Source organism: Nothoprocta perdicaria, unplaced genomic scaffold (genome assembly GCF_003342845.1).
Source record: "Nothoprocta perdicaria isolate Ctin4 unplaced genomic scaffold, notPer1 scaffold_231, whole genome shotgun sequence".
NCBI lineage: Eukaryota > Metazoa > Chordata > Aves > Tinamiformes > Tinamidae > Nothoprocta > Nothoprocta perdicaria.
In genome coordinates this window covers 440,725-455,789 of record NW_020455457.1, presented here as the reverse complement: position 1 = coordinate 455,789, position 15,065 = coordinate 440,725, and the positions used below count along the sequence as shown (strand labels likewise).

The following is a 15,065-nucleotide window of genomic DNA, read 5'->3' as shown; positions in this document are numbered from 1 at the left end:
GGGTGACAAAGCACTGGAACAGGCTGCCCAGAGAGGTTGTGGAGTCTCCTTCTTTGGAGATCTTTAAAACCCACTTGGACGCAGCCCTGTGCCACGTGCTCTAGGTGASCCTGCGTGTGCAGGGGGGTTGGACTAGATGAYCTCTGAGGTCCCTTCCAACCATAAGCWTTCTATGATTCTAWGATAATRTCTCCTAGGAGAGATTAATCTGGTTCATGGTGGGATTAGCACTCAACAGCAGAGGCTTTACACATGGAAGATCTGTCTGTCAACTCAAAAGGGTGGTGGTTAGTGCCCTCTCTAGGGACAGGATATGGAAGAGATAGGTTCAAGCCCTTTCTCCACACTCTCTTTCATAACAAGCACATTAGTGGCTATGTTTGGCAAGTATGCCCTAATTTCTCCAGCTGGAGGGGTTCCACACTGAATAACAGGAATCTATAGAACTRGGTCTCCCACATTCCTGGTGGCTGCCCTCACCAAAAGACTATTTGCAATTCCGTCATTTTCTTTCCAAACAGTCTTCCCTTCACTAGAGTATTCTGTACTTCTTTGTCCTGGCTTTGATGAAGCTGAATCAAAACCTTAAAAAGTACAAAACRTAGTAGTAATCTTATTATGAAATTTCATTGACATCACACACACACCAAGATATAACAATTTCCAACATATTACATGTCTGCAGTCTCGCACATTTATGGTCATTTGTATAGTTCTGCCTTTTCTCCAACATAAAAACAAGGTATTTGCCTTGCATTTAAATTCAGATTAGGAATACACTTTTGAAGCACATCATCTACTGCRATTTGGTTGGTGTTCTAGAGCAGTCTCACACTGTATAAACTGGATTTCTTTCAAATGAAAGAAAATGGTAGGATGTGCTCCAGATTCACTCTAGCCTCTCATGGGTATTCAGTCTAAGGGACAAACTAGAGCTGGCCAGACCTATTCCTCAGAACACCTACAGCAAGGGCTTCAAGATCTCAGCACCACTGTCTAGAACTACTCTTGCTATCTATTTTGTTAATGCAGACATGGTCCTTGCTTTCATATAAAGACCTCCATGAGTTTTATAATTAAGTGTGCCAGTGACTTGGATATAGAGTCTTTTAATAGGCAAGATACAAGYTGGAAAATTATATGTGGAAGAAAATCAATAGTGAGGTAAATCTTTCACCTGCTCTCCATCTTAAAATATAGCCCATTCCTAGGACAAACAAGGAATTCAATATCATTCATAACCATTAGAACTTTCTTCATCTCAATTTTATGGTTTATTAGTTTTGTTTTTTATAAAATCTCTCTTATGCTACCGAGGAGAGTACAATGATGCAGCAGGCCTCGGAGCTAACCGCTGCAGCGATCTCTAGTCAACAGTTGCTGAAAAATCCTCAGAGCGAACACACTTCCTCAGAGCTAGTATCTCCCATCTTGGGAAAGGCACTGACTTGCCCTAAGTTCTGCCAGGCATGCCAGCATCCGAGCATGTCATGTAGACAATTAATGGAGATGGGGTGAGGACAATCATGAAAACACYCTGCAAGAACAGTATAGTCATGCTACAACAAACAAGATCTCTTCCCCTCAGGCTCCACTGGCATGAATAGAAGATGGAAAATATAATATACTTGGAATGCATTCACTACAGCAGAGGACATGGAGAAGTTAATCTAGTCATGCCCTTTAGTTTAGCTTTGCTGCATCACACATTTTTTTCGGCAGGCCTTTCTTCAACTGCAAATACCAGTATCTCACAAACTGGTCTATAATTGGTCTAAGTGGAAAAAAAATGTAAATAAAGTAAATATACAAATCTAAATTCTGCTCCTAGATTATCACATCCAGGTCTAAAGAAGGCAGTTTCAAGAGCGATGTCTGGGCTTTCAAGGCTAACATGCAGATACAGACTTCAAGGGCAAAACTTAACATCTATCCCGTGCCTCCCATACCCGATATGTTTAAGTCCTAAGCACTGTTCAGGCCTGTTCACTATCCTAACATTATCATTTTCCACTTGAGTATTGTGGTTTGGAAGAAAAATAAATAAAACAGTGACATTCACCATGAGCTTAAAGAGYAGAAACATTTTCTCATCACCAGTAGTTGGTTGGCAGGTTTTGGCAGCTCGGTATTTGCTCAGCACTGCGCTCTTAACTAAACCCAGCAGAGAATCACTTAACAGGGATTGGGGAAGTGTGAGAGAAATTTGGCCAGGCTAAAAAAAGTGCACACAAACACAATGAAGGAAATTGTTGGAAATTTTCTGATAAGAATCCAAGCCTGTTAAAATCATCCATATTCAGGAGAAAAATGAACATATATTATTGCACTTGGACTTCCAGAAGTCATGCTTCAGAGGTATAACAACAGCACTCTTTGATGTTACATATAACATCCTCTCTATCACATCATCAAGCCTTAGAAAGCAGACCAAACATGTTCCTTACACTATTTTGCAGGGTTTAACAGGAAGTGTTAGGATTCAAGCTTGGACTCTGCAATTGTTCGTTTACTCTTTATTTATTTAAGAAGAAAGAAAATCCTTAAGTACAGAATCTAATTTCAAAGATACCTTGGCAAGCCATTGCGGTAGTTTCATACACTCTATCTGCTATAAAGCATTCATCATGAAGATACACCTAATTAAGATAACACATTAGTACCCTAAAATCCATATGTCAGATTTGGCATGGAAGCCAGAAATGAAAAGTATCTGACAGCTGATTGTGTCACTCTTTTCTTGTCAAGATGGCCTATTATCTGAAGAAACTGCAATTCCTAAATATTGGCGGGAGCAACATGAAAAGAACAGCAGCTCCAAAGTAGCTGCAAATGAGCAGAGGGAAGATTAAATGGTGATATCACCAGCAAAAGCATTCAGAGTGAGCATGACTCTCCCAAAGAGAACACATAAAACAGCAGCACAGTTGTGGAGGAGGAATATTAGAGAACCTGAAGCATCCTTTTCATTTTTCTCTATCCAAGGTAGTTTTATTCCTCAGATGGTTATGTTTGATGTTTTGGTATGTATGGGACCACCAGCTAATGAATTCTGATCAGAACTAAACAGTTCATGTATTAAAAATTTATCTGTCTCTCAGAGCTTYTCTTAAGCACTGGGATTAAAGGCCCAGTGACATAAATTAGTGTATTTCAACTGATTTCAGTGTGTTTGATAAAACAACGGAGCAACAACAAATCACTCACCAAAGTGATAAAATATGGCACTCTACAGTCCTTCATGGTCCCTCCTCATCCTGATCACTGCCTATTGTAAATTGCCTTAAAGTATTAACAAGGCTTTGTAAACTKACTCCAGGTAAAACTTAGTGCACCTTCAACTTTCACAGCAGTCAAAATGAACTCAAGCCTTGCAAAAGGAYAGAACAACAAGAAAAAATTCACATGAACTGTAAGATGCAAACTATCTTTGAGAATAGTTGCTATTTGTATGCCATTGATAAAATAGCTGCAAGTATACTAAATGCATTTTTCTCAGCTTTCAAGCAGCACTGTACATTTTGAAAATGGTAAAAAGCAGAGTTTGCATCTGGTCAGCAAGACATTAGGTAAAGACTAAATTACCATGTACTGGGAATGAATTGAAAGCCCATTAAACCTTCATCTTTCACAGTAAAATCTCAGGGTTAGAAGGTTGTTTCAGGTTAGACAGTCTAAATCCTTRTTGTTTACCTAAGCATTTGGTTCTTCAAACCAAGAAGGAACTTTGCAGGAGTTTTTGGCATTTCACTTATAAGATGATAAAAGGGTCATTATCAAGCACTGGACTGAGGTTCACCAGAACTAAGATCAAGTCTTGTCTATGCCACAACCCTTCAAAGGACATTGAATAAATATTTAATCTTGGTGCYTCAGTTGTCAAGTCTACAAACAGGGATTGCTTCTGCCTCAGAGATGCATGCATTTTGAGGTTTATATTCATTATTTAAGTAGCCAGMTATCTGTTTTTATAGGTACCATCATCAGGGTGAATAAGCAGACAGATAAGCCCACAGCCTCAGCATAAAAATGCAAAGGCTGCTGTAATTAAAGGGTAAACACAAACTTTATTTCAGATCCACCAAAATGTTGGATTCTAGAAAAGGAAGACTTAGGATCAGGATCGRATTCATATTTCCCTACAAGATGGCTTGTTGCCCGACACATTTTCAATTTCAGAGGAACCTACCACACGTTTAAACGACGGGAGAAGTATGTGATCAGTCTTTCCATTCACACACCAGTTTTCCCCATGCCTATATTTGATTTCGACATTTAACAACAGCCCGCACTTGCCTAAAAGCCACCCACATGCTGCAGTGAGGCTGCATACGTTTTTAATTTGGCTTTCAGAGCTAGCACAGAGCCTCTGCAGCGCTCCAGTCTTCCCTCCAAAGGGCTCCATCACAGCGTCCTGCAACACCTGCACAATTATTTGTGGAGCAAAACAGGCTTACTAATTTTGAAAGTATCAAATAATGTTCTTTGGAAGAAAAGCATCACGTGTAGGATAGAAAATAAAACCATTCTAYAAACTGTCCTCCATCTGTTCTTTTCATGAGCTGTAATGCCCCAGGACCCTGACAATACATGGAAGGATCATAACGTCAAGGGCATTTGTTGAAAACACTGGATTCCGTTTATTTTAATAGGCAAGATGACTGTAATTTTACAATGTATCACTAAAATTAACTGGATCACCTTTTCAAAAGCAGGAGTCCRGACTGTAATAACAGTGTGCTTCCAGTCTCAAACTTCTCACCTGAAAATCAGGTCATCACCAAAATGCTTTGATATTGTAGTCAGCTCCCCAGTCTATACACTTAAAATAGTTTTCAAGTCCCTAACATGTTCCCCCATCTTTTTTTTTTTTATTTATTCTTTGCTGGCTGAATTTGCATTCAGCCTCCAAACCTTTGCCAATGGTATAACTAGCTTTGATTAGACCTGGAAGCATCACCATTTGTGCGAAACTTAGAGCAAGGCCATTGGGAGGAGGAAGAGAAAAGACTCTGCCTCATCTCCTATTAAGAAATAAAATCTCATTTTTATCTCCATACATTGCATGAACTTTGCAGAYTTCTATGTTTCATTGGGTAATTTTGCATTCCTGTCAGTAACAGAGCCAGAAGGAAAAGGCTCTCCAAGTAATTTTCAACTCTGTATCAGTTATTTCAAGAGTGCCAAGCAGCAAGGCTGCATTAGTATTAAAGTAGATCTCTTTAAGCTCAGTAATTAGTTCATGTATTAAATGTTCTGGGTTTCTTTTCATCTTTAACTTCCATTGTCCCTAAGCTGTTGTACTACATTGCTTACTGAAGGCGAGCACTTCTCTTCTTACTAAGAAAAATAAAGGTATTGGCCTATTAAACAAGTGTGTGTAGACTCTGTGCATACGCGTGCATACACAGGCCTTGAGTAGTGTTTCACTAGTCCCAACTGAATGGGCAGGTTTAAAGAAAAAGTATTAGAAACCATACCTACAGTCTGACATATCTATAATATTTTTCAATGCTATATCCCCATTCCCATAGCACCTATCAATATGCAATACTCTGTTTTACTGAAAAGCTTGGCACAAAACATTCCTGACTCACAACAGTTTCTACTCACTGTACCGACCAGAGGCAAGTCATACCTAATAAACTGCCATAAAATACACATACACACTACACTGGATCAATGATTTCTCTCTTCAAGGATGTTACTCTGCAATACAGCTTTAAGTTTTCAACTTTGTCATATTTTCTAAACTCTGATCTCTTCAATTTACTTTCAGTTATGTGACATTCCCCTTTAGTGGAGTGAAAGCATGCATTAGCTAAACAATGTGGTTTGGATTTAGTGTTCCCATGCATCATCGTGAAAATGTTTGTCTCAGCAATAGTGTCATTATTGTTACTGGGAACAGCTGCTCTACCGTGCCTTTTGATTGTGGAAAGCAGAGTATCTCCCTTCTCATACCAGTTTACAAGCAGGGAACATAAAGCAAGGCTATCAAATACAAGGTTTATGAGTACATAGTGTTCTGTACCTGGCTTCCTCCTACCACGAAGAAAGCTCTAAGTGCAGCACAGCAAGAACAGCAGCAAAATAAATATTGCAGCTATAAATGTAGTTTGGCTCCCTCCACTGGTAGTTCTTCTGACTCTGGATCCAGAGCTGATCTGTGGCAAAAAATCCTCCCCTCAGGTGTGGGTCTCTGGCAGTTCAACTTCATTAGACCGACATCCTTCGARAAAGAGTTCAAGCAGAAGGGTTTTTGTTGGCCAAGTGGGTGTTAAATTATCTCTGCGTTTCTGAAGGGGAGAAACATGACACTCCCAGCCTCAGTGAAACYATCTTCATACCCAGCTCTGCAGAGGAGCAGCAGTTCCACCAGGTTCTCCACTACCAGGTTCTCACAGCTACCACCATGTGCTCCACAGGCCTCATACAGCTTGGTTCAGGCAAGCTGTACATTTTTCAGGAGATTGCACACAAAGCTATTCACAGGAGATAGGATCAGGCTCTAACTCACCTTTTGGAACAATAGCTTCAGAAGAAATTAAGCTTTTCAGTTTAAGGTGGATTTTCAAATAAAATATGCTTCCTAGAATATTAGACCCTRTGAAATCTCTTTAGATGGGAAATCATGCTTTTGGTCACAGGTAATAGTTGCTCATTTCTGGAAAACCAAACCTTCATGTGTATCTTTTCAACTGTAGGAAGAACATGGTGGTTTTAAATATGTATTTTTTTTCTGATTTAGAACACTAAGTTCCATATTCAAARGGGTCTTAGATTTTCAACTTTGTTCTGAAAGTGGGAATTAGGCACTTCGAACACTTAAGCTGAACAAACTTAGCTTAGGTAAGCAATTATACATTCAATAAACTCCCATATAGCATATCAAAACTTAAAATAAAAMAACATATGGAACATGAAAAGGAAGATGGTAAACTACAAGGTTTTCTGACATCTCTACCTACAATATTTTTTACTGTGCTTTATTTTTGGATCAAAAAAAATAATTTCCATCAACCACAAATGCTGAAGTTTCAGTACACTTGATGGGTGGGAAGAGATGGGGTTTTCTAGGTGAAAAAATACACACAAAAATGCATGCACCATGCCAAAAATGTCACATCCTGTGCAAAAGTAGCAGAAAACCAAGTTTTACCCAATATATATTCTGTAAAGTCAGCTTACAGTCAAAGACAGTGTGGTTTCTTCATAATTACTTTCTCCCAATCAAACTAAATCAACCAAAATTTTTTCCTTCAGCTAAAAGATAGACAAACAAAACACAGACTAACAGCTACCAGCTGTGTTGGTAAGAGYGTGTAGGGCAGTGCAACCTTACACCTTGTAATAGGTGTCCGTGACTGATCTGAGATGTTCGGGCATGAAGCAAAGAGTTTATTTGTTATGCTAAAACTCCCAAAAGGTTACTTGGTGGTATTCATCAACCCAGTAGTCTCTCCAGGATGACTGTATCATAGCTAAATTCAAAGCAGAAATTACGATAACTGGGCAGTACTCCAGCTTCTGCCTCTCTGCACTGSATCTTGTCAGAAGAAGAGCAAGTGACAAATCCTGGTCTCGTAAGCCACCAACATCCACCTGCTCCTCATCAGKCAATACTGGCAGTATTTAACTGCAATACTGAAACCCTGTTCCTTCATTTCTCATGGCAAAAATGAAATAAAGGCAAGGGAAGCCACCAACATCAGAGCAGCTTCCTGGAGGTACATGTCATTCCTCAGTGTTGCAAACATGGAGAGGATCTACATATATTATAGAATAAACAGGATCTCAGAAGAACACAACTAAGTAGATAGCAGGTTATTATCCCTCTTGGTAGAAGAAATCACAGAATGCACAAGTGTCACAGAGCAGGGGCAGGTGGAGGAAAGGGACCAGAAGCAGCAGGATGTACACTGTGGCAGCGAAGGTGTCACTAATGACCATGACGTACTATCACATTCCAACATAATATATTCCAGTTGTTTCCATGGCCAGGGAAGAGAAACTGGTTATCTACAGCTTTCCTCAACAAATCCTTCATCCTTATTTTACTCTAGTTTACATTATCAAGTAACCTCTGGCAAAAGGACATGGAGCAGTAAAGTGCTCCATTAGATGCAAGTGATGATGCATCTAATCTCTTCATCATGTCACAGAACCACCTCACTGCCCCACACCAGAAAAAAAAAAAATTTAAAACCCTGTATTTTTCATCAATGTTCTCACAGAAATTAGGCAGAATCATAATTCTGTCTTTTCCCCCCAGAGGAGAATCTGGAACCGCAGACTAGAGCGACCAAAACAAGAGAGTGCCAGGGGACCTCCCAAGTCCCAAGCAACTCCCAAGTTTGCATTTACAACCTCACACAGCCTCCTGGGAGGCAAAGCAGTGGCATTATCCTTAGGCCTCTCTGACAAATGACCTTCCCCTGGGGTACAGCAGCCTCCCTAACCAGCAGGGCATGCAGTTTTGGGCATGCAGTCCTCAGCTTTCAGTGGGCTCTGGACTAATACCTCATGGCAGGCCAGCTTCCCTCATGCCCTTATGGGAGCACATGGGAGAGGCATTCCAGCCACAGTGGAAAGGAATAGCTTATTTCATTCTAATGAGCAAGTAGCATCTTCTTTAGGGGGGAAATAAAGGGAGGAATACACGCTCTGAACCCTCCACATTGTACACAATAAGTCGCGTATCCTTACTGATTCCATGCACCAAGTTCACCAGTCGCCCGTTCCTCAGACTGAGTTCTGCAAGGGTTTCCCAGGCATGCACAGAGCACTGTTGATGGCAAAGTGTCAAAAGTATTACACTAAGGAAATCTTTGTTTTGGAAACTTGCTTGTCAGCTACGGTTTGCTTCCTCTTTAAAAGAAAATTAAGCCAAGGAGTTTTCTTTAGTAATTGTTTTTGTTTTCAGTCTCTACTGCTTACTCAAATGGGGATGATAACAGTTTCAGACTAAGGTCACCCATGTAAAAACATGTTTTATGATTTCAACCTAATCCCCAGTGGATAACCATCCAGATCACAAGGAGTGGGAGAAAAAGCTGGCCTTGCTAAGTAGGGTTGGAAAGGCTCTGTTTTGTTTCAACATTTGGGGTTCTCTTAACAAAATTGGAATATCTGGGTGTTTGTTGCAGGTCAGTTCAGGGTTGCATTTGTAGATCCATGCAAGGCCTAGTCAACATTRCTTGGCCACACTCCATGCTTTTGTAAGTACTGACATTGACCTTTCCAGTATCATTTGTATGTATTTAAAAAAAAAAAAAAAAAACCACTTTATCCTTGTACAGCAAATCTCATCACTACARTTCCCAAATATGAGGAAGTACTGCGTATCTTTTGCATTCAGTTGAAATTAAACACTTTTTCAATCATGCTTATTTCATGAGAAGGAGCAGCACAAAAATGCAAGCAAGAAGCAATATTAAAAAGTTATAAGCTGCTGCTGCTTTCCTGTACAGATCTTGCGAGCTCAGCAGATAGCTCATCTCTTTTCCTTCCTTAGCTCTTTGCCCCCATCATTTTTAACCTAATACAAACATTTTTGTGCTAGAAGAAACCCATTGGAGAATCAATAATAATGCCCTAACCAGTTCCCAAGAAAAACACTGGTGCAAATATTCTTGCCTCTTCCTCATCTAACCTTTTTTAAAACATGCCAGCTRAGTTACATTTCCTTCACTTTTAAGCATGGAGCAGTGGTATTGCTAATGCATAAGATGGAAAAACAAATTAATATTTTTCTACCCAATGTTACCTCCCCACAGGATTGTGCTAGATCTCATGCAGTATGAGAATCACATTTCTTGTCTTGGTCTTAACAGTTACGTGCTGCTAGAGCTGTAATTTTATGAGTAAGATGGAAAATCCTAACTGCTTATGGTTATGAATATGATAATTCCATGACACATCACATTTTTGAAGGTTTGTTACAGAGGACAGTTATAGAGCATTCGCTTCGCGGTGCTGGTGAGAGGCCCAAGTCAAACAGCAAAGTCACTCTCTACCCAGCACGGTAGCACCCAGAACTCACCACCCAAGTTCTCAGACTGCTGGACACACACTGGGGCAAGAAGGCTGTGTCATTAGCACACCACAATGCAGTACGTGCTCCCAGGCAACCTCTCCTTGGGGTTTTTACTACATTAAGCAATAAATATTTACCCAACCAAAGGAAAAAAAAAAAAAACCACTCTGCTATTTCTTTTCTTTGTCAGCTATTAAAAGCTTTTCTTTGGTTTTCCTCATTTATGCTAGAAGTGAGGGAAAATAGGTTTTTTTAGTCATGCCATCTAAAGCTCCAATGGTGGGGTGGTTTTTTTTGGTTTTTTTTTTTTTTCAGGACAATAGTCTAACAGAATTTATTCACAAAAAAGCTCTGAGGCTTAAGCAAACCATGACCTACCAGGTTTATCAAGTAACGTCATGTTTTCTGTAAAGCTGCTTCTCTCTGGGATGTGCTAAGGGCCAGGATTCCCTTCCATCTTTTTGCTTAGTTCCACACAGCTCTGCTCTGCATTACAAAGCACTACAGTACTCACATAAACTCAACACACTTCTCAACAGCCTGGAACTCTCACTGCCTCATATTTGGTGAATTAACAAGTAACTGATGAGACTATAAATTGAATTTAAAAGGAAATTTGGCTGGATCAGTTGTTAGCATGTTTTCTAGTTTTATTGCCACAGACAGCTGAGAACTAAAAGGTACACTAGTTTATGGTATATACCATCTCCCTATCAGGGCACACTGTAGATTGTCACCCAGATATTTAGGTTTTAGTGCCTTATCACATCTCTTATTAATAACATTTACAATAGCAACACCATGAGAGAACAAGTATACATGTATGATAGTGCACTTACTGATGCTGTTTCTCCTCCAGATCACTGCAACCCAAACAAATCCTATTGCAGAATTCACTCATTCCAAGCAGTTATTTCCCTTCCTAAAAGGTTCATGCAAGTGTTTTGTCTGTCAGTGAGGCAAGTTAACAATTTTTTAAACATTCACTCCTTTTGTTTCTTCATCCTCCAGAGCTACAGCTGACTAGAGCTATGAGGTAGGTTGGTGTGATCCAGCTGCTAGTGGTTCATCCTTAAAACATTTTTATAAAGCAGGCGAGGAGACAAGTCAAAGCAGTTTCCACTGATGACTTTTTTATTGGAAAGAAGAAAATACTTTTACCCTTGTTTTCTTTCTCTCAGATAGCTCCCAACTGGCATCCAATTAACAGGATAAACAAGAATTGGATTTAAAAAAAAAAAAAGCTACTAGGAAAGATGCAAGAATACTGTGATCATTCAGGACAATTGATATTATGCAGATTATGAAAGATAATGATATTAAAATACAAAACTAACTGACAAAGTGTTTGTGCTATGGTTATTGGAAGCATAATGGGACATYGTAGTGTGAATTCCTGGGCAGTTGCATATGCGTCTTCTTTCCTCTAGGATATCCAAGATGGGAATTAAGTCATTTTCTGTTCTACTCATAACTCACCAAAGGACAGTCCTAAAGTTCATTTCTGGAAGATCAGATTCACTCTTGTAAATGTATGAAAGAGTACCAGGAAAACATTATTTATCAGATAGTTTTTTTTAAGAGTTCCCAGCATTGCAAGGATTCTCTTAGCCTAACTCTCGTTTACAGTAGAGCGTCACTTCCAGTGATTTTGCTGCTTATCTAGTCTGTGATATGATTTACGTTAACTCACTTCCTGTGAAAGCATACACCAGTAAAGGGGAAAAATGYAGAGAATGAGTAGGCCAACTTCAAATGGACACTTGACATTTCATGAGCTGCTAGATCAAAATTCTCTTAAAAGATTACTCTAGTGAACATGAAAGGCTCTGAAGGACAACTATCCCTTTCAAGCTTTCTCAAGGAAAGTAGGAGTAAGCTTCATATCTATGCTACATAATTTTGATATATGCAAATATGTGCATAAAGAAAACACCTGAAAATTGCCTTAAATATCTTGTAACATCAATTGGGTGGTGCCTTTACCTCTTAATAGTTCCCTGGAACACCTCTGCATGGCCTGATTTGGGCCTGTAGACCACTGGAAACCCACCATGGCTTGTACTTTCAAGGAGCCGAGCCAACGAGGCAACGTTTTCCTTTAGGTGAAGGACTCTGACATGAGACTCCATGACATCTCTGGCAGAGAACAATTCCAAGTTCAACCTGAAAGACACAAAGCAGACAGCCAAAGACTATTTAGTAAACAGGAAATGAGGAGCAGTGTACCATATTAGCGTTTGACGAATTTATAATGTGTCAGTAAATTACTTCAAGATGGATATTAATGTTTTACTCGCAAATGTAAAAAAAAAATGTAATTACCAAATAAAAGTGCTTATCAAGCATTGCCTCTCTTTGTATAAAATACATGAATTCAAGCATAGGCATGGCATTTAGGTCATCCTAGATAGGGTATTGTAAAACTTATTTGCCCATTTTCACGTCCTACTCATTTTTTTAAAAGAAAGAAAGATTCTTAATCTGATCTGAAGTCCTCTGGAATTCTGGGTGAGATCATAAATTTTAAAGTTAAGAGCTTTTGAGAAATTCAGGCTAATATTCATAATTGCAACATTTTTGGTGACAGTAGCAACTAGAAGCTGACCCTTCCAAGATTTCTCACAAATCACACACTATTTTTCCAATATTTCCTAACTTTTCAGGTTCTAGACAAGGTTTTGGGAAACAATGCCTGAACGTACATTAATTGAAAAATATGTGTATAACCACTTTTTCTGAGTAGAGTGGAATGAAAAATAAAAATATCTTCTGTAAATTATTTTTATGGAATTATATTAGGCAAGATTCTGACCACGAGGTCAATGAACTGCTCTAGTTGTAAACTTGTTTCATATCTTCAATTTTCAAAAATACATTAATTATTCTGATTATCATCTGGACACAGCATAAGCCAGAATCCCCTCTTCAAACAAGGACTGACACAAACCACAGACAGAGACAACTGGAGCATAAATTTGCCCACATCCTGTTTTACCAATGTACCTTTCATCTCTGTGGTAAAAGCAGCTATTTCCATATGCTGTTAATTATTGTCCTCCCTCTTGGGAGACACAAGGGTATTTTTCAAGCCAGTTACTGTGATGTCTTGTGAGGTGACCACCTGTCTAGGAGTGACTGAGGAGAAAATATACTTCGTATATACAGCACATACACAGCTATGAAACAAGTTTCTGCTTCTTCTAAACTGAAAAGCATTAAAATGAATAGCCTTCTATGCACTGAGTCATGTCATTTCATCCCCAGTTATATGAAAGACATAACAGGCAGTGAAGATTAGGAGCAAAATCTTATTATGGGTCCACATTTCCAGGACTGGACTACCATCTTATGCATAAATTAACCGCTCTGAGTCACATTTAAAAAAATTGCTTGCCTTAAGCTTTGTTTGCCCAGACCACGAACTGTACTACTAGTAATAGTACTGTACCTGCAGTGTCAATACAATGTGAAAACATGATTAATGATAATAGACTTTTCTTGCATTATATGAAGTATGTGCAAATCCTGAATGATTAATGTGAAAACAGTCTTACACTATAGCACTTTCTATAGTGTAATTCTTATCAGGACACAGGTTTTCCATCTTTATAACCTTCCAATTTTGCTCTAATGCATGGGAAGTGAATTTTTCAAATTATGCAAAAGTCCATGAAACATYCTTATATTTTTTCAAATCAGTCATGCAACTACCATCCTGTTCAAATGCTTCTTGAGCACCCTTTGCTTAGCTCATAAGTGCCATTAGTGTTGCATACTCTTGCTGCAATAAATCCCTTAGTTTCACAATGCAAACTGAATTTCAAGCAAGGTATTTCATTCACCATTTTGGAAATGCCTTTTTTTATATGAAATAACCACAGATGCTTACATTCAGATTGTATCCTATCCAGGTGATTACATTCACCTCAAGATGAGTTGCAAGCTGGTAGTAGCACTACTAGAAGAGTTCTAGCATAACATTTTATTTTATAGGACATGTAAGAACATTTTTATCTCAAAATGTAATTCATTGCAACAGTATAGCAAGTGTGAGGTTTAAGGCTATTTCATAAAAGTTAGAGTATCCAAGTTTGATGTTCTTTTCAGAAAGGACACCAACATTTCTCAGTATCAGAGGGAACAATTGGCCTTATGACCCAATTAAGAGACATTCATTTGATAAGAAGCCAATATCGCTGAATGATAAACTGTCTTGATATGATTTGTGAAAATGCAGCTTGGGCCCTCCCTGTTGCTATTAAATTCAATGGAATTTTTCCCACTGAATAAATTGTTAAGGGTCTAACCACAACACATACAGTCATAAGATAGAGGTTTCCTTGACTGTCAACTCGAGAACACTTCTATTTTCTTAAAATGTAGCTTACTCCATATTTTATGCAAATTTAAAATGATTAGAAGAATTTAAAGAAGGTAGGAGAAGGAGAGGCACAACACTATCTCAAATGCAGTCCAAGGACTTAGGTGGATGAGAACACAATCACCAGCTTTCGTTTGCTTGGATTTATTCACATTYGCCTTTGTCTTCTTTAGCTGTCCTCTTTCTGCAGTGGGAGTGTTGACCTATTGACTAGCCCCAGGCCTTCTTGCTTAGAACAGGCCTGGATTTTATTTGGGCTTCTTGTAAACCATTGTTTTATTGCCCTGCTTGGCTATTGCATGTTGTATAAATAGTTCTCAGGAGTTTGTTTGGGGCTTTGCATAATGTTTGAAGTGATTTGTCAGGGCATTTAGGCAGCACAGTCAGAACTCTGGACAATTGCGAGGGTAGATGGGGTAGGAACACTATCTAGTTGGAGATCATTCGAAGTATTTGCCATAAATTGTGGTATCTTGTTCTGGTATCTTCAAGAATTTTCTGAAACACAGAGCTGTGTTGTTGTTTGGTTTTTTTTTTTTTTTTTTTTTTTCTAAATTCATTTTACCTGGAAAGAAAAACTAAATGTTTATTTCATAAAGCCATTCCAGTACAGAACCAACCTAAATTTTTATGGACCTGGAC

The 15,065-nt window shown here is 38.8% G+C and overlaps 1 protein-coding gene across 1 annotated transcript in view; it reads right to left on the bottom strand.

Moving 5' to 3' along the window:
* The window catches only part of LOC112947424 (chloride channel protein C-like), an 84,444-nt gene that overhangs the window by 16,085 nt on the left and 53,294 nt on the right, over window positions 1-15,065 (bottom strand). Inside the window, exon 13 of the mRNA XM_026039505.1 lies at window positions 12,026-12,205. Within this exon, the coding sequence (XP_025895290.1) occupies window positions 12,026-12,205 (180 nt within the window). The remainder of the gene's footprint in view (window positions 1-12,025; window positions 12,206-15,065) is intronic.